Source organism: Poromitra crassiceps, assembly GCF_964638095.1.
Source record: "Poromitra crassiceps genome assembly, chromosome: 7".
Lineage (NCBI taxonomy): Eukaryota > Metazoa > Chordata > Actinopteri > Beryciformes > Melamphaidae > Poromitra > Poromitra crassiceps.
This window is the reverse complement of record NC_139628.1, coordinates 58,198,218-58,218,646: the sequence shown is the minus strand read 5'-3', so window position 1 is coordinate 58,218,646 and position 20,429 is coordinate 58,198,218. Positions and strand designations below refer to the sequence as shown.

The following is a 20,429-nucleotide window of genomic DNA, read 5'->3' as shown; positions in this document are numbered from 1 at the left end:
CAACAATACAGTTTACTCGGTGTGAGTGTGCAGACAGACAGACAGACAGACAGACAGACAGACAGACAGACAGACACACCGACAGACAGACAGACAGACAGACAGACAGACAGACAGACAGACAGACAGACAGACACACACACACACACACACACACACACACACACACACACACACACACACACACACACACACACACACGATCCCCCTTTTAGATTTCTAACCCAACATAGGATAAGCAATAACCACGCCCTGTGGCGCTGGGATTGGCCAGGAGCAACACTGGAGGGCACGCAGCCCAGCGATTTCATAACTGAAGAGCTCTTGAGAAGGACAGCGGGCTGCTGTGAGTGCCTTCTGCCCGCTGCTGCCTAGCTGTTCCTGTGTTTATTTTTGATTTGTTCTGGTACACCCGTCTCCCTATCAACTCTGCTATTTGATCGTTCCCGTTTTCCCCTCGGCTATTCAACACGTCCTCACCGCCCTCGCAAACTGATCGATCATTTCCTCATTCCTCCGATGATCAAACACATCTCTTGATTACTTTCTCCCGTTTTCTCCTGGCTGGCACAGAGGAAGGCGACTCCAGCTCGTTCCGAGGGCGTTTCAATTGCGTTTCTCCTGTCTGCACAAGGAAGCGTTACCCGTTCTCTGCTTTTCCTCTTGCTAGATTTCAAAACAACAGCTGCGGTATGTGTTTGATCGCGTGCTGTCGGCTACCCTTTGAAGGCAGGGACCTGTGTCTGTGTGACAGGCTGGGCAAGTGTTTGCTGCAGGCGCTGCACCAATAAAAACAAAAACACGTCAAACACGTCCTTGGCGGGGAAGGCCATTGCTGATAACACGTCAAAGACGTCATTGGCGGTGAATGAGTTAACATGTCAGCATCTAAATAGACACGCCTTGTTTGGGCATGAGCTCATTGAGTAAATAGACCAAAAAAAAAAAAAAAAAAAAAAAAAAAAAAATATTAATATTAACTGATAGACCGACAGCAATAACCGAACAACGACGTTAGCGACGGTTAATCGATTAACGGTTAACCGTTGACATCCCTAACACACACACTCAAAAAGACGTGAAAAAAATTAAATAATCGCACACTTTTGCGGTTATGCAATCGCACGTGCTGACATCGCGATTGCGATTGCGATTCGATTAATCGTGCAGCACTAATTGACACGGGGTCTGGCTACATATTTTGTCAATTAACGCCCGGGCTAATAATTGGTATTTTACGGGACATGTCTTTTGATGGTGGGAGGAAACCGGAGCACCGTCGCTTTTAACTGCTGACAGCTACTATGCAAACCCAATGAGTCCTCTATAAGTTTTAGCTCTTTCTGCAACTGCTGCGCCTGTTGCTTATTGTACTTTTTATACTCTTTTTTTAAAGTTTTGTTGTGATGCTTTTAAATGTGCATTTTATTTCTTCTTTTCATTTATTTTCCTGTCAACCATTTTATATGAAGTTGCTTAATGCACTTTTTATACTCTTTTTTTTTTAAGTTTTGTTGTGATGCTTTTAAATGTCCATTTTACTCTCTTCTTTTCTTTTCCTGTCAACCATTTTATGTGAAGCACTTTGAATTGCCTCTGTGTATGAAATGTGCTATACAAATAAACTTGACTTGACCTGGAGAAAACCCACACGAACACGGGGAGAACATGCAAACTCCACACAGAAAGGACCTGGGACGGACCGGGGTTCGAACCCCGAACCCGAATATTTCGTATTGGACAGTCGAATTCGATTCGACTGGCAGAATCCTGAGTCAGAGACAGCAATAATATCATGCATCCATAACAAATTCCATAAGCAGTTGCCACCCAGGTGATGAACTTTGATTGTGTATGTGTCTTGTGCTTGTGCTGATCTCACCTCGGGCTGTGTGTAGTGTGCAGTCAACAGCTGATTCAGGCTGCAGTCCGCCTCCTTGCGACCGCCTCCCAGCTCCTTCCAGCTCTGCATAGTCTTTGTGCCGCCTTTGGTTTTCCAGCGACTCACACTCAGACCGCTCACACACGCCTTCCTGGCCGTCCCGGGTCGGGCCGTGGACACGCTCCTCCTCTTCTTCTCTTTAGGAGCCTGAGAGACCTTGTTTCTTTTGGGAACAACATCACGAGAATTCCTCACGGCTCCTTCATTGTCGGAGGCAACTTTGTCCGCAGATTTTGCGGAGCCCCTCTTCTTCCCAGCGACTTTCATGGGGCGACACAGATGATGTTGGGGGGTGTAAGCCGTGTGGTCGCTCTCACACCCGGAAGCATCTGTGGGCGACTCGGTTGTGGCGTCTTTGCGCTGCTTGGAAAGAGTGGCTCTCTTTACCTCGACTGGGAGTTTGTCAGTGAGCGGCGCTTCTGCTCCGTCAGTGCCTGAAAGCAGGACGGAACTACTATTGTCTACTGCCTGTCTGTCAGAGGACACCTCGCTCTGAGCGGCTTGCCTGGAACGGGTGTGGTCATCATCAGGGTGGTCATCAGGTGGTCCCTGGAAACCAGAAATGTTTTTTTATTATTTAGCATTTTGAGTTCATCACATCACAGGAACCTATGTTAATAAGCCACCAGCCAAATTTGAACGATGATATAAATTTAGGTTTGACAGTCATGACAAAAGTCATGAGAATCAATTAGATTTTAGACTCTCTTTTCTCCCGCGGACTGTGTGGGCGTGTCCCCTGTGGTGCGTGCAGCCAGGACTGCAGCTCCTCCTCCGAGAGAGAGAGCGAGAGAGAGAGGGAGGGAGGGAAACAGAGAGAGAGAGAGAAGGAAAGAGAGATGGAGTGTGTGTGTGTGTGTGCGTGCGACAGAGAGAGAGAGAGAGAGAGAGAGAGAGAGAAGGCAGCATACACAGGCGTCAGGCACACAGAGTGGGAGGTACGGCTCTGGCGGGAGGGAGACAGACAGACACTGAGCGAGCGCTGTGATTGGCCAAATCTTATGACGTGATAAGATCATTCAGTTTAGCACCGCGCACACCGCTCTCTTCAATGAGGAAGTGGAAATCCAGACCTTGTAGAAAAGTGGCGATTTTGGGGCTTTTGGTTGAAACTAATGTCTCCTACTTTCTGAGGCACACAATTACTCACATAAGACCCTCAATTTAATAGTTAGAAGGTTTTTGTGGATTTTGGTTTCCAGGGACTTTAAGTTATCCCCATGGGGAAATTCATCCTCTGCATTTGACCCATCCTCTACTAGGAACCTTCCTAGAACTAGGAGCAGTGGGCAGCCGCAGTGCAGCGCCCGGGGACCAACTCCAGTTCTTTTGCATATTATTATTGGAGTATTAACCTAACATAGATGTCTTTTGATGGTGGGAGGAAACCGGAGAGCACCTGGAGAAAACCCACACGAACACGGGGAGAACATGCAAACTCCACACAGAAAGGACCTGGGACGGGCCGGGGTTCGAACCCCGAACCCGAATATTCGTATTGGACAGTCAAATTCGATTCGACTGGCAGAATCCTGAGTCAAAGACAGCAATAATATCATGCATCCATAACAAATTCCATAAGCAGTTGCCACCCAGGTGATGAACTTTGATTGTGTATGTGTCTTGTGCTTGTGCTGATCTCACCTCGGGCTGTGTGTAGTGTGCAGTCAACAGCTGATTCAGGCTGCAGTCTGCCTCCTTGCGACTGCCTCCCAGCTCCTTCCCAGCGGCCTTCCTGGCCGTCCCGGGTCGGGCCGTGGACACGCTCCTCCTCTTCTTCTCTTTAGGAGCCCGAGAGACCTTGTTTCTTTTGGGAACAACATCACGAGAATTCCTCACGGCTCCTTCATTGTCGGAGGCAACTTTGTCCCCAGATTTTGCAGAGCCCCTCTTCTTCCCAGCGACTTTCATGGGGCGACACAGATGATGTTGGGGGGTGTAAGCAGTGTGGTCGCTCTCACACCTGGAAGCATCTGTGGGCGACTCGGTTGTGGCGTCTTTGCGCTGCTTGGAAAGAGTGGCTCTCTTTACCTCGACTGGGAGTTTGTCAGTGAGCGGCGCTTCTGCTCCGTCAGTGCCTGAAAGCAGGATGGAACTACTATTGTCTACTGCCTGTCTGTCAGAGGACACCTCGCTCTGAGCGGCTTGCCTGGAACGGGTGTGGTCATCATCAGGGTGGTCACTTTCATACAGGTTTGCTTCTGGAATAATAGACTGCTCCTGGCTCGCTAAACACCTGGCATAGTGCGCCAAATCTTGGAGCTGCTGAGTTACGCTCAGCAGTGATAAGGACATTTTCTTAAGCCGAACTGAGGATTTCCTAGTGAGGCATTTGTCCTTTGCTGCTACTACCATCTCTTTAGTGCCTGTGGAACTAGACCGCGTCTGCTCAACGGACTGGCTGTTGAGCAAAGCTGAGCTCAACTGGTCCAAACAGGAGGAGTACGAGGTTTGACTGTGACGCAGTTCGTCAACTCTCTCCAGCTCCACTGAGCAACGCTTAACTCTCTCCAGCTCCACTGAGGAACGCTTAACTCTCTCCAGCTCCACTGAGCAACGCTTAACTCTCTCCAGCTCCACTGAGCAACGCTTAACTCTCTCCAGCTCCACTGAGCAACGCTTTGTCAAGCAACTGTCCTTCAGCGCCAGTATGAGACACTCTGTCCCTTCCGCCGCTGACATAAAACAGCTGCTGCCTTCAATTTGTGAGGAAACCAGAGGGAACTGATTTGGACTTGCTACTTCCCCACCATGGTTTTGGGTCTCTGTGGCTCCATTTGGGCTTTTTGCTCCCTGACTACAGCTACTTCTCTCCATGCTCCTCTGCTTCATGACTGAATGGCCGACAGGCTCTACACAGCGAGGAGTGCGTGGTTCTTTCTGTGGCTCGCCAAGGCTCCACTCCTCCTTTTCCCCAGAGCTGAGCTCCCCGACTGGTGCAGACGGCAGTGGAGTGGAGGGCTTCCCTGGTGAATCCCCATCTTCTTGGGATGATCTCAAAAGCCCTATATGGCTGACTGAGATGGACATAGGACTGATGGCTGAGGAGGGTGAGGGTTTAAGGCGTGGCCGTCTGCCGAGGGGGTGTCCTGAGGGTGTGGAGCAGAAGAGGGGCTTTGTGGTGCAGGGTCCCAGGCTGTGGTCTGCAGACTCATCGAGGGAAATCTCTCGGAAGGGGTTGGCGGCGGAGCTGGCATGCCCTGCAGCGTCCAGAGAGTTCTCAGTATTTGAGACTGCAAGGTCCTTGAGGGCCCTCAGGCCTGCCAACCTGGCAGGCCGCAGAGACCTACGGCTAGCACCTCCTCTCGGGGCAAAGTCATCCGAAGAGTTGAGGAGCCCACATGCCCGGAGGTCCCTCGACCTGGTAGACCGAAGAATCCTATGGTCGTCCGAAGAGTCGAGGACACCGACCGTGGCTTTAGGGAATTTGGGTTTGGAGGAAGGCGCTCCCCTGCGTTTGGTAACAAAGCGGCCAATGGACGGAACGCCAACGCTGAGACAAAGGAGGAGGGAGAGGAAGAGAGCTGGTGGTTATAACATACTGTTTGTATACTGAGAACATTTATGTATCACACACCATTCACCTAGTTCAGTGATTCCCAAACCACGGTATGCAAAGCTCCACCTGGTGGTACACAAGAGCCTTGCTGACTGCCATCAGCCAATCGGCAAATAAGATGTTTGTCTGTTGTGTGTTGCATCAATTTTGCGCTGGCTAAATGTTTTTGTGGGTTATTTACAGTGCGACTCGAACAACTGTAGCCTACTCAGCTCCAGAGCACGACTCTGGCATCTGGTGCTACTCAGCTCCAGAGCACGACTCTGGCATCTGGTGCTGTGTGTGTGCTGTGTGTGTGGTGTGTGTGTGAGTGTGGTGCTGTGCGCATGTGTGGTTTGTTTTCAAATGACTTATGAGTTGCTTAATGCTTATGCTAACAAACAAGTGCAATGTTTAACAACTTTTAAGGTCATTCTTCATGATGCTGCAGACAATATCCCATGATGCATCAGGGGACTTAGGGTAAAGAAAGATAACTTGAATAATTTTGTATTTCTCTTCCCCTAAACTAAAGCATAGGATGCTTGACAACTTCACAGCCTCTGTTGCGCCAGTAGTGTCAACAGTCCTAAATACAGACACTGCTGTTGTAAGTAACACATAACACACACAAAAACACAAAATAGTGCCACAAAGGTGTGTACATGCTGCTGACACAGGCAGTGGTGGCCTAAAGGTTAGAGAAGCGAGCTTGCGACCGGAAGGTCGTCAGTTCGATCCCCCAGAACCGGCAGGATAAATCTGGGTGGGAAAGTGAAAAAGCAGTGCTTGCCCCTCCCACATTAGGGCACTGGGATGCCCTTGAGCAACCCCTCCAGCGAGGCTGCTCAGTGGCCAGTAGATCAGACTGTGGTTGTACTGGTCAGCTTCCAGGTATGAATGTGTGCGTGAATGTGAACAGGGCGCTCGTGAAATGTATATATCCTTTCATAATGCATCCTGTCCATGCCTGCAGCTTGTTCATACAGACCTGGTTGTCTTGGAGCGAAGACGCTTAGGAGAGGGGAGGTAGCTGTTCTCCTCATCACTGTCCTTCTCCTCCACTCTGGCTTTTCTCTTGGCAGAACGCAGTGCTCTGTGACTGGCAACACAAGAGAGAGAGACACCACTATTTAAGTGGGAATAACTTAAAGGACAGGGGAAATGAACACTATTTAAGTGGGAATAACTTAAAGGACAGGGGAAATGAACACTATTTAAGTGGGAATAACTTAAAGGACAGGGGAAATGAAAACCAGGACGTGTGTATGACTGTTAATCAGAGTTCCTTCCTACACATTTTCAATTAAAAAATTCCATCGTTTTTCCAGACCTTGATTTTGTTGTTTTTGTTTTGGAGATTTTGTCTGGTGTTCAATTAATATGATTTATGCAGATAGATATATTGCCCCTGCTACTAGATCACATCACTGGCTACATAGATGACTGTTTTTCACAGCGATTGGCAGGGTTGATACACGGCTTCCATAAATAACTTTCTCAGACATTACACTGTATTATGTTGTTGACTGAGTGGGTTTGATTTTGGTTGGTTTTTGATACGATGCATGATGCTGGGTAAGAGCATCCCTCTATCTGAAGTGAATAGTATGCTTCACATCAACAAAGCCTGTGGGAAAGTGGGTCTAAATTACAACATAAAAGCTAGAGTTGTGTGTATCAAACCTGAACCACAACATTGTCCATACTTCCCAAACTATTCAAGACTTGGAAGTGATACCAAGTCATTTTTAATACTTTACCGACATTCCAGACGTGCGTAGGAACCCTGTGAATAAATAGTAAATATTAGCAGCAACGTTACTGTCTATGTGAACTTACTTTTTCCTTGTTGGTTTTGCTGGCTCAAAGACGGAGATGTCAGACTCCCTGGTCGTGCTCAGACTGTCCGTGCTTTCGAATGCCCGTTTGCGGTTGTCCGGTGTGATCCAGGCAGAGAGCTTTCTCTGCCCGTATTTGCTATACGTCTTCAAATATGTCGGCTGTATTCGCTTCATTGTTTAAATTCAGCTTTAACCGTCTACCGTGAGCATGTACCGTACGGTTACCGCTTATAAACGAGTCGTGTATATACAAACGTCAAAAAGTAGTTCACTAATTCCAAACAGAAAATGTGGGGTTAAAAAAACAAAACAGACAGCTAAATTCACGTTAGCTAACTACTAGCGGTTAGCTAAAGTTAGCCAACAAACGTTAGCACTGGCTGAGGTTAGCAACGAACGAGAGCTGCATTAACATTCGTTCAGGGTTCAGTCCGATTGTATCCATCATCAGTTAACGTTACCTCTGTTTGGCGAAACTATTTCAACCCATATTTCAGTGCAAGATATCTGAATTCTGAAATTGCATTAATCTCTGGACGACGTGACTGTCTTGTCTGCCCGCTTCTCGTTCAAAATCTAGCCCAGCCCATCAGTTTGTCGGCTTTCTTCTGCGCCGCAAGGCACTCTGGGTAGCCACTCTAGCAACACCCTTCCAAGATGGCAGCCAACAGTAGCAGCACGGGTAGCAAATCCAGCAGCAGTGCTGGGGGAAAACAGTCAGGTCCTTCTGCTGAACAGGTATAATCGTTTTCCCCACAATCTTCTCCGTCACTGTATTATTGTCCGTCGTCACTCAGTCGAGTCCCGGTGAGGCTACAGCCATCAGTCTCACGTCCTAGCTAGCCAAAGCTAACGTTAACAAGCTAACGCTAGCATCGCCATCATCTATCATTCTGCTTTCTCACCCACACATAAGCATGTTGCAGAGTCAGCTAACATGACTACTAAATGTGATATACAGCTAGCTATGGCGCAGATTAAATGTCATTTGTCATCAGTTGATTCAACTAAGTGTTATAGTGGGATCTTTAATGCATTTTAGCTGCTGGCACACGCCTTAAAAGGAATGTCGTCTTTGGTGAATGGGTCTGTGACTGTTCCGTGTAGTTGACTGGCAGTGGGAAAGGCTATTTTTATCATTGGCGAGACCACTCAACCAATACGATTTACAGGTTGTCATACTACACACACGGCTGATGATGGGTGTGTGTTTGTGTGTGGCAGGTCGTGGCAACGTTTCAGAGAATGCGTCAAGAGCAGCGCAGTATGGCTTCAAAAGCTGCAGAGCTGGAGATGGAGATCAACGAGCACAGGTTGGTATAACGTTACTGAAGCTGACACCGTCACACCTCCACCTCTGCCCGCAACGTTACTGAAGCTGACACCGTCACACCCCCACCTCTGCCCGCAGCCCCGCACCCACCCCTCTGTTTGCTTCTGCTGCAACTCTGATTCTAGCTTCTACGAATATGTTCTGGTTTCTTTACTTCTCTATAGCCCATGGCACACCAACCAAACATTCTGAATGTTTCATTTGTGTGCCAGGGGCTTATGACAGTAAACTGAAAATGATTTGGCTTGTGGACAAAACAAGAGATGTGAGGATGCCATCTTGGGCTTTGGGAAACACTGAACAACATTTGTCACCATTTTATGACATTTTGTAGACCAAAACATAGTAATGGAGAAAATAATGGACAGATGAATCGATAATGAAAATAATCGATGGTTGCAGCCCTAGCTCGTTCCTCTGTCACTAAAGTTTCCTCACTGGTTCCAGGCAGTCGAGTCTGGATTAAAATGCTAATTTACCAGCCCTGCATCAAGGCTCTTTATTTTCATTCTCTTGACATTTCATGAATCTACCAATTTCAGTAGTAGGTTATCATCTTGTCCAATTCATTTGTGACAAATGTCAAACACTTCAGGTTTCTTATATCCTTTCTCACAGTAGTGTGCAAGTGATTTTAGATTCTTCTGTTGTTGTTGTTGTTGTTTTTGTTAGCTATTCTTGGTGGAGTGATTCTCACTTTTAAACATCATTGTTTTTCCATCCAGCTTAGTGGTTGACACCCTGAAGGAAGTGGACCCTTCTAGGAAATGCTTTCGTCTGGTGGGAGGAGTGTTGGTGGAGAGGACAGTAAAAGAAGTTCTACCAGCCTTGGAAAACAACAAAGAACAGGTAATGTACCAGAATGAAAACAAGTAATCTAGTTGTCTTATCGATTGTTAATCCCCTCGTGTTTAAAGCTTGTGAAGAATATAATGTGCCGCTGTGCTCAGGAGCATGTTTTATTTTGTATTTAAATAAATAAATAAATTTAAGATGGACTATATAGGATGCTTTAATACAGTACTATGGATATTTTTTTCCCCTCTTCTGAATGATCACATTAAGTGGTATAAATGCTTTATTATTCTTGGCAGGTATACTGCTGATTCAGTGTATAGTATAGACAAATCTACAATTAGCTGGCACTCAGACCTTGTCAGTTTTGTCCATCAACTCAGCTCACACTCCTGCATGAAATTATGTTTTTCACTTCTCCTGACTGATGGAATACAATTTATATTCATTAAAATATATAAAAATAGATGCTGTCAGAAGACAATTTCATGCTCAAAGCTCAACTTTTAATGAAAATAAGTCTCACTGTGTTTCTACCACCCACAGATCTCAAAGATTATAGAGTCCATCAACACACAGATGCAGACGAAAGGGCGGGAGCTCACAGAGTACAGGGAACGCTACAACATCCGATTGGTGGGAGAAGGCGAAGGAGAGGCACAGGGCCAGTCAGCGGCGTCCTCCAGGGACAGCGAAGGAGGCGGGTCCAAAGGCGGAGCTGGTGTTTTAGTGTCGTAGCTTGTAACAATGGAGGCCGCTCGTAGGGCCCTATGATTTCTGTGATACTGAAAACATAGGTGGAGTCACAAAATCTCGGTTTAAAAAAAATGGAACTCTGACTTTAAACACAGGATAACTTGGGATTGGAGAGTGAAACAAATTCAAAACAGCACCCATAACATCTAAGCGGGGGCGGGGCTATGTGCTGGATGCTCTGCATATGTTCAAAGTGAATGTTGGTGTGCCTCTGTGTGTAATTGACGGCGTTTGTTTTACACTTGCATTTCAGTGAAGCTGACTTTTTTTTATTGCTGAAACGGTGTGGCGTTTAATTCATGATCATAGCTTCTAAATACTACTTTTCGTATTGCTCTCTCATTTACACATGATCAAAGACGGATTCATATTTTACCGTCTCTGGTTACACGAAATTCGTTCTTTTTGTCTCTGTGACAGTTGGTTGTCTAGGTGTTGAAATTAAACTGCAAGGTCTCCGAAAATAATTTGCAAGTCCATTAAACCTAAGACCATGTGGGGGCTCGCGGCTATCAATAAATACTTCACTGCAAAACATGTTACTTGCATTTTGTAAGCACTGATAAATATTACAATGCAGATTTTGGATGAATGTAAGAATTATATAAATGGGGGGGAAATAACTGATTTAATCATAGGGCCCTAGAGTAGGTTGAAATTGTGTAGAAAGCCATTGCCAAGGCGTAACCGGTCCTGGAAAGGCGATTTCTTGTATGTCTCAAGCATGAACAAGAGATTATACTGTAAACCTTTCACTCCAGATCTGAATGAATCCTTCACTGTGTTGGTGACCTTCCCTCTGAAACAGTGATCATGTAGCCTATACAATTCAAAAGATTTCAATCGAACATAAGCCACTCAACACTCCGACTCAGTCAGCTGACCAGTGAGTGACCATCAGTGAGTACTAGCATAGCACCTTTGTGAATAGGGCGCATTATCAAAAACACACTGGGTTATCATCATTCTCTTTGATTTGATATGTAGCAGCACATGATCGTTTCATCTTGGATCTGGAAACAGGAAATGGATGAAGGGGTCGTATGTTAACCTAGCTTGAACAGAGGAAATGCCTCCTATGGACCTTAAGCGCACTGTCCACAATGTTCATATAGCCATGAGGACAAAACTGTTTTTGTTAATGGTTATTAATTAAATAATGTCGCAATTGTGCTTTGTGGTGTGGTCTCTTATATTCTGGTCATATAGTCCGTCCTACTGTTTAGAATCCAATATGAGATACCAAACATTTTTCACTTAGTAGCCCCAGAAGAAAAACACGATTTCAGACGGAAGCCCGTCTTTATTGTCACACGGACACTACAACACATGCATGCGGCCACAACACACACTCATGCTGACGGTGGCCGGTGAAATATATCCTCTGCATTTGACCCATCCAGGCTTGTCCTTTCCTCCAGGGGGCAGGCCAGGAGCAGTGGTCGCTTTTTCTTTCCAGCGCCCGGGGACCATCATTGGACCAACTTCAGATGTTGTCGTCACTGGTCGGGTCGGATGACGATCTTCTGCATGTTTTTAGTGGGGGGTCATGTACGGAGGAACCCCCTGGGGGATACGGGGAGAACATGCAAACTCCACACAGAAAGGCCCTTTCGACGAGATAACCCACCTGAAGGCCACCCAAGCAGCAGATAGTTCCACATGGAACTTTTGTTTGAAGGGTTTTATATGATTAAATTCAAGTTAAGTTCAAATATTCAAATCCTTTAGCCTGTCTGGATAAATCTGGATGGAAACAAGTGAATAGTTTGTGCTTTAGCGCCTTGCTCAAAGGTTCTGTGATGGCAGTTGCCAAAGGAGGGAAGAGCACCCTTTGACAACTGCCATCACAAAGCCCTTGAGCAAGGCATTAAACCAGTGGTTCCCAACCTTTTTTGTCTTATGTTATGTACCCCTTGAGCTGTTTTTCCATGCCAATGGTACCCCCTCGCTCACTCATGCCTGTTGATGATTCTCCTAAATGTGTTCTATAACTTGTAGTTGAATATGCAGACCTACAAGTAAATCCATACCAAATAGATGTTTCACTGAACTGCCGGTGTTTGGGCATGGCCTCTTTTTTCCTTTTGTCACCAGGCCCCTAAACCTGAATCTGGAGCGATAGCAACTGGACATTTTTGAGGCATTTATCATTATAAGTTATATTATTATTAGTTATATTATAAGTGGCATAACAGTGTAGCAGCTGACACTTGTCGGGGGGAACTAGTTGCGGTGCGCACGTACCACTTTAACAATGGGCTCATGAAATGACTTGGAATATATAGGCCTACCGGTATATATATATACTGTATGTATATATATATATATATAATTATATAATATATAATTATATATATATATATATATATATATATATATATATATATATATATATATATATATATATACATATAATTATTTTGTAAGTAAATTGTAATCCCTTAATCTTTCCAAGTACCCCCTGCACGCTGCTCAAGTACCCCTAGGCCATGGTTGGGAATCACTGTAATTATTATTATAAATCGGTAAATTAATTTGCTAAAAGCAAGACATACCGTGTGGGGATTACACACTACCTTCACTACAACAATTTCAAAAAGCAAAGTTTATCGACGAGGATGGGATTCGAACCCACGCGTGCAGAGCACAATGGATTAGCAGTCCATCGCCTTAACCACTCGGCCACCTCGTCCTATGAGAACACTTGCCTTAACCGATTCCTTTATATAGTGGCTCAGTGCTATTTCTTCAATATACCTACATTTTTTTGTGATTGTCGCACATTGCCATTTTTGCCCCAAACCCCTTTAACCCAACTTCAATTATATTGAATTATAACAAGAGGCGTCAAAGGAGTCGACGCTTTCCTCGAACGTTACACCCGAAGTGAAGCAAATTCAGCGTCGCCTTTACTCCGGACAATACGGTTATTACGCATCGACATGCGCCAGTGTCGCAGCAGCAGCGCAGAAAGCTATGTTTTGACCGTTTTGATGGAGGAGACCACTGAAACGGGCACATTAGAAAAGATGAATGATGCTAATACAAAACATTGCGATCGGGAGCCGTATGGAAACCTGAGGCAGCGTTTCCACTAAACCAAAGTATGGAATCAATTATGTGCCGCATTCCCAGCCTTATTGGCTTCACTGCTCGAATCGTGGTAACGTTAGCAATGTAGATCACGCTAGCTGGCTGGGGACGCCTGGAAATACCCGACGAACAAATAGCTGCTGCCTGCTCGGTTTGAACCTGCTTCATGTACAGTAAATAGCCGATTTGTAGTTGCTCTGGAATGCATCTCTCCAAGAAATGTTCAGTCTTCAAAGTAGTGCTGAGTGCTCTGCTGATAGTAGCGCTCCTGCAGCTCATATACCTGTCCTTCCTATCCAAGTTCCACGGCAAGCAGCAGCGTTACCGCTACTCCGAGCTGTTTGGAGGCTCCGGTAAGAAGAATGCGCAGCCCGAGAAAAACTCGCGCAAAGAGCGTCTGAGGTACTCGCTGTCCACGGGGGGTATCTTCGACAACAGCGGGCAATACAGAGTGTACAAGAACTTGATCAAAAGCGATTTCACGACTAATCAAAAGCCAGGGTCTGACGCCAGTTCAAATGTCCTGGCTTTAGCCACGCACACAACCATCAACAACCTCTATCACCTGGAATCCCTTCTTGAAAGGTGGCAGAACCCTCTGTCTGTGGCCATCTTTGCACATGGGCAAGATGTTAAGTTCGCCACAGCATTGGTCTATGCCCTCAGCTTCTTCTGCCCGCAAATCCAAAGCCTGGTGGACTTCCACCTGGTCTGCCTCTCAGGGGAGATGGCCAGTTTCCCTGAGCAGGACCGTGAGCATTTTGCAGGCCTGGAGGACTGTGCTTCTGTGTTCACCAGGCTGGAGACCCACAGGGATAAATACAAGAACTATGCCATCAGTGGAAACATCTCCTATCCCAACAACCTCCTCCGTAATGTTGCCCGTGGTGGCACAGAGTCCTCCTACATCCTGGTCATCGACATCGATATGTTGCCAAGCGCTGACCTGCACCAGCAGTTCCTAGCCATGATCACGAGGAGCGAGCCAGGCAGTGGCGAGGTCTTCGTCTTACCCGCCTTCGAGATCCGCCACGTGAGGAAGCTGCCTGCTACCAAGTCAGAGTTGGTCCAGCTCTATCAGGTTGGGGAGGTACGGCCGTTTTATGAAGAGCTGTGCCCCCGCTGTCAGGCCCCTACCAACTACTCTCAGTGGGTCAACAGTCACGGCAGGGGCCCAGGACCCCTGGAGGTGGCCTACACCCTGACCTGGGTGGACCCGTGGGAGCCTTTCTACATCGGGCCCCACACCGTGCCTCTCTACGATGAGAACTTCAAGCAGTACGGCTTCAATCGTATCAGCCAGGTTGGTGTGTGTAAACAGGGGTCACATAAAAACCTGCAGGTTATGTAAGTTTCAGGTAGAATTTGCAAATACTTTCTGTGGTTTATTTTAGGCCACATGTAGATGACTGGGTTTGACGCAAAGGGCAACACAATAATTCTCACAACAAAGTACACAATCGCAAAAAACAATGCACTGTGGGTCCAAAAGTTCAATATTTACCCAATTCACTGAAAATGAAGATGGTTGGTCTATGTCAAGTCTAGGGCTGCAACTACTGTAATGGTTATCATAAAATATTGATTAATCTATCAATTATTAATTATTATTAATCACTAATCAGGTGAAAAGGTAATGCCTGAACTTGATTTTGAGGTGAACTATTGCTGCTTCACAACTTAACTTGCACTACATTGTCAAGCAGGACACACTTTATTATTTGCAAATACTATTCCCCCGTGTCTAGTGTTGAGTGAGTCACTATTTTCTATCCTACTAAATCTATCTTATACCCCACACCGCTACTGTCGCTTCTTTATACTCATCTTCTCCCCTTCTTTCTAGTCTCCTATGCAATCCTCTGCTCGCTGTCTCCTCTACACTTCTGCCCATCTCTTTTTCACTCAAATCCTCTTCGCCCTTCATCAATTCTCATGGTTTCCTCGGCTGTCCCTCACAACACTTCCTCCCTACACTCTATTCTCTATCTCACTCCATCCTTATGGCCACCTTTCCTCCCCTCTGTCACCTCTCCCTTCTCCACCTGCCACCTTCTCCGTCACCTCTCCCTACTCCACCTGCCACCTTCTCCGTCACCTCTCCCTACTCCACCTGCCACCTTCTCCGTCACCTCTCCCTACTCCACCTGCCACCTTCTCCGTCACCTCTCCCTTCTCCACCTGCCACCTTCTCCGTCACCTCTCCCTTCTCCACCTGCCACCTTCTCCGTCACCTCTCCCTACTCCACCTGCCACCTTCTCCGTCACCTCTCCCTACTCCACCTGCCACCTTTTCTGAGCACATTTTCACTCCTCTCTCCTTCTTCTTCACTCCTCTCTCCTTCTCACCTCTTGTCTTTCTTCTCACCTCTTCTACCCTCTCGGCACAATCTGTCTCATGATCTGTTGGTTCTCCTCCTCCTCCTCCTCCTCACCTCCTCCTCCCTCTCACGTCTGCCTCCTCTCCTCGCCTCCCCAGGCCTGTGAGCTCCATGTGGCCGGATACAGGTTCTCGGTGCTGAGCTCTGGCTTCGTGGTCCACAGGGGCTTCAAGGTCCAGGGCGAGTTCCACGCCAGGAAAGACGAGGAGAACAAACGGAACCGGATTCTCTTCCGCAGCTTCAAAGAAGGTCTGAAAACCAAGTACCCGTCGTCAGAGCGACGCTGCTGAGAGGAGCTCATTGGTCTTCTTGCTGAAAGGGAAGATGTACACTTTTCACATTGTAAGCAGATTTAGCTCCGTTAGGCTCTCCCCAGCCAACTTTGAAGATCGGCATAAAAACCCTCATAATCTCTGGAAATGAAGGAATTTAATCTGATCCTATTCTTATGCTTATTCGAAGTCCTTCTCAACATGAGCATCAGTTAATTGCCTAAAATCTACAATGTTCTGCTTTCTGAGAGTACCTTGTTGGGGTTGGGATGGAAACGTTGGTGCTGCTTAATCAGCTCAAATCTAAATCGTAACCCACCCCGACTGGAGATGAAGTAATGACGATTAGAGACTCGTTGCATCAACACTCCTGAGAAATTAGTTTATATCCTGTGAGCTAACTGGTGCTTGACCCAAATGGAAATCTAGAATCAAAGGCATTTGATAGTTATCATCACTGTTAAAACATGCATCGTAAAAAAAATATAATAATAATAATGAAAATGTACTAATAATAATAATAAAAAAGACCAGATTATTTTCATCACTTCTATTTTAAAACGTTTCCTGGGCTAGTGCAATATGCTGTATTGTGTTGTTGACAAATGGCCATGTTCTTGTGTGACATCAGTATATATAAGTGTTACAGATGTACTGAACAAAATACTGTAAAATCTCACACATCCTATTGGTACGGACGTTACACTTATCTGGCTAAGATAACACACTTTTCAGAATCGGAATCATCAGAATCATTTCTATCATGAATGCAACTTTTTGGGTAGTTGGAGACATTGCAGTGACCACAGGATTGATCTCTGAAGTGTCCATTACTGTCTGAGTGTCTTTGAGCAAGAGCACAACTTCCTCCAGGCTGCACCTGTGCGCTGACTGCTCCGCTAAAATGTGCACAGGTATGTGGCTTAGAGGAATATCCCAAGAAACAAACTGATCATTAAGATGTGTTAACGTGAGGTTTAAGCTTTCTACAGTTCACAACAGCTGATCTAATGCCCCGCCCCCATTCATTGTATCCCCTATCTTCCCACAAATGTACCACTCTCTATACGATGGGAAATCAACTAGTCACATTTGCAGTTTTGAATTCCTTGTGAATTTTGAGCCAATCTGCATATATGTGGTCCAACCACTAGATGGCAGTAGACACCCAAGTGTAAGTGTAAGGTTGCAGCAGTACATCAGCCTAAACCAGGGATCCTCAACTTGCTGTGCCCAGAGGCCACTTTTGCAAAAGGCCAATTAATAAACAAACAGTAAGTATATGAATTATTCTGTAGCAGATTGTAGGTATTTGGGGTGTCAGCCGGAGTTTAGTCTGACAATTTTGTGCACACAGTATAAGTTAAGTTAGTTAGTACATATAAGTACCTGGGTGGTGAGCAGGTGGCGATATTTGAGAATTTAGCTGGAGCTCAGTCGAACTTTATAGTTCTCATTGTGAATTAGAAAATGGCCAGGGGGCCACTTGGCACCCTATCATGGGCTGCATCTGGCCCCCGGGCCACAAGTTGAGTATCACTGGCCTAAACTTGAAGTAAGGCAGAGGACACACTACTGCAGAACACAGGGGTTAGACAACAGCAGTGTTGCTTGGTGCTGGGAGGGGTGTGAATGACACACTGCACTACAACTGTCAGCACATTTCATACGTTTTCACTACATTATGATTTAGGACTGCTCTTAAACTACAGTATGACTGAAGAGACTATTCTTGCCTCATGACAACAAAGCACTGAGAAACCTTTCAGAGAGACAAGTGCCACGCTAGCATTTTGCCAACACTGTATATTGATGGTTCAGCCTATGGAAAACTACTGTATTATAACACTGAGGATCTGACGTTATTAAACTAGATTATCTAGGTTTTGGGTGCCCAAACCTAGAATATGCCACAATAGAAGACAATAGAATAGAAGAATATGCGACAGGGCAGAGTGGAAATGTAGCAAATGTACATTATTGAGCATAAACATAATACTATTATGTGCCCCCCCCCTCCCCTTAATTGTTATTTGAAATAATTAACTTGTTTGTTTATAGTGTTTATTATGATATATTTATATTGTGGAAACTGTAAATGACTGATCCTATATTTGAAAAAAAACAACACAGAAACTGTAGCATACAATTATATTTGTTATTGAACAATTAAGAGCTAGTGTTTTAGAACCGCTATGAAATAATTTGGTATTTTGGAGCGAGCTGAATTTCAAGAATTGACTTAAAGTGTGATGATATGGTGTCGTGCTTTATTTTTCATGTCTTTTCCTTTTTGAGTATGCATTTTATTGTATTTATTATTTCTGTTGACAAGTGATAATACCTGGTTTGTATTGTTGGAGTTTCTATTAAACTTAGAGTATGACTTTTGTTGGACTCTGTTTATCCTTTTACTCTACTTTCTGTTTTGAGGCCTTTTGAACTGTGGCTGGCTACCCTCAGAGCGCCGCCGACTACACGAACAGGAAGGACGTCATCTTCTTGATGGGTTTTACAGGTGTTTCCATCGGGTGGCTGTGCCACCATATGTAACTAATGAGATGGAATAGCCCTGCTTAGACCTCGGTCTCAAAAACATGTCCCTAAGTAGTTCCCTGAAGTTGACTTAACTCAACTCAGCTGACATTATGGAACAACTGTAAGGTGTGATGTGGAGGAGAGTCATGCATCATTCACAGAGTATTTTGACACACTTGACATTCCCTGTGGTGTAACATGGCTAAGGGGGGGGGGGGGGGGGGGGTGTTAAAGGCATCCCTAACCAATAGTATGCAAGGGGTGATTAAGGCCAGCATCCAATTAAAAACATCTATTTAGGAATTAACATCTGTATTAAAGTGGAGACCTGGGGGATCTCACTCTCCCCATTTGATAGGGGCATGGACTGAATAAGATCTGTAACTCGAACAAAATTTTTAGGAGGGTGGCAACAGTAGCCAAGTACCAAACCACACCAACGATATCACTGAGGAGGGATCTGTGTCACTCCCCTATTAAATATCACTCTGACAAAAATACCTTTGAGAAGATTGATGTAGGAAATCAAACCTACCAATTCAATACCAAGTTATGGATTTGCAGAGCTTGAACAATAGCAAGATCAAGTGATCAGTGAGATGCCATCTGTTAGCGAACAAGAGCACGTGTGAGATTGGTCACCTGACGAAGGTCCGTGGCATTTTGTGGCTAAGCCTGCATTACTGGGCTCAATAATGAGACCGACACGAGAGGGAATAACACGCAACTCCAAAGCTCTGGATTTACACTCGTTGGTCTTTGCAAAATCCCAGGAATATTCAAAGTTGGAAACTTTCCTTGGGAATTAACGGGAATATGTGGGAGTTAACTGCAAATTTTGGGGTACGACAGTAACTGTATTTACCTTCTCATATACAGATAGAAATATGGACATTTTGTTTTGTCATGAGCAGACACGCATGCAAACATTTCTAATACAAATTACATTTTTGACTTCATCTATTTGTGAGTAGAACTTTGATGGATTATTTCATTGAACAACTCATCAACAACAACAATCACATGATGTACAGATCATTCCCAGCAGCCTGCTGGATCATAGCCTCTCCATGCACATGACATGATTCAACAGTCCTGTTTGTTGTTGCTCAGGTGGACATGAGGAGGACATTGATGAGGTCCAGGAAGAAAACATTGAGACCTGAAAGGATTCAGAGGAAAAATGCAAAAAAAAACAGAGGCTTGAGACACTAGACCAGGGATCCTCAACTTGCTTTGCCCGGGGGCCACTTTCGTGAAATGATAGAAGGCCAGGGGCCAGCTAATAAACAAACAATACTGTATACATTTTTCTGTTGCGGATTGTAGGTTTTTGGGGTGTCAGCCAGAGTTTAGTCTGACAATGTTGTGCACACCGGATAGTTAGTTAGGTTAAGTTAGTTAGGTTAAGATGTACATACTACATAAGTGCCTGCATGGGTAGCGAGCAGACGGCAGTATTTGGCAATTTAGCAGCTAAATCATAGATTATTGAAAGATATTCCATATTCCAGACTGAAATGCTATAACAGAAGTGGAGTATTGGCCAGAATGACATGAACATTTGGACACTTATTCAGCAGGTATCTTGCATGTTGCGTTCAGGTGCACTGTAAAAAAATAATAATAATAATAATAATAATAATTTGCAATTCCATGTGGCCCGCGGGCCACAAGTTGAGTATCACTGCACTAGACTATGCTTTCATTTGACATTTTGAATGGGACTTGTTCTTTCTTACTCTGTAGTTTTTTGTATAGCGGTATAAGATAAGGCACTGTTACATTGATTTGATTCAACATTCATGTTTTGTTGTTGTTCAATGAAAGAATCCATCAAAGTTTTACTCACAAATAAAGTCAAAAATGTCATTTTTGCAACATAATAATAATGCAGTTATGACCAAACAAAATGTTTATATTTATGTCTGTAT

At 45.1% G+C, this 20,429-nt stretch overlaps 2 protein-coding genes across 2 annotated transcripts; both read left to right on the top strand.

The window, feature by feature from the left end:
• The first annotated feature begins 7,968 nt into the window (after positions 1-7,968).
• Positions 7,969-11,381, top strand: pfdn2 (prefoldin subunit 2). The gene is made up of 4 exons (XM_083640526.1): positions 7,969-8,062; positions 8,549-8,637; positions 9,383-9,506; positions 9,999-11,381. Exons 1-4 carry the CDS (start codon positions 7,982-7,984, stop codon positions 10,188-10,190), a joined length of 486 nt encoding a protein of 161 aa, XP_083496652.1. The 5' UTR covers positions 7,969-7,981; the 3' UTR covers positions 10,191-11,381.
• Positions 11,382-13,288: 1,907 nt separating this feature from the next.
• Positions 13,289-18,293, top strand: b4gat1 (beta-1,4-glucuronyltransferase 1). The gene is made up of 2 exons (XM_083640517.1): positions 13,289-14,607; positions 15,784-18,293. Exons 1-2 carry the CDS (start codon positions 13,507-13,509, stop codon positions 15,973-15,975), a joined length of 1,293 nt encoding a protein of 430 aa, XP_083496643.1. The 5' UTR covers positions 13,289-13,506; the 3' UTR covers positions 15,976-18,293.
• Positions 18,294-20,429: the final 2,136 nt, after the last annotated feature.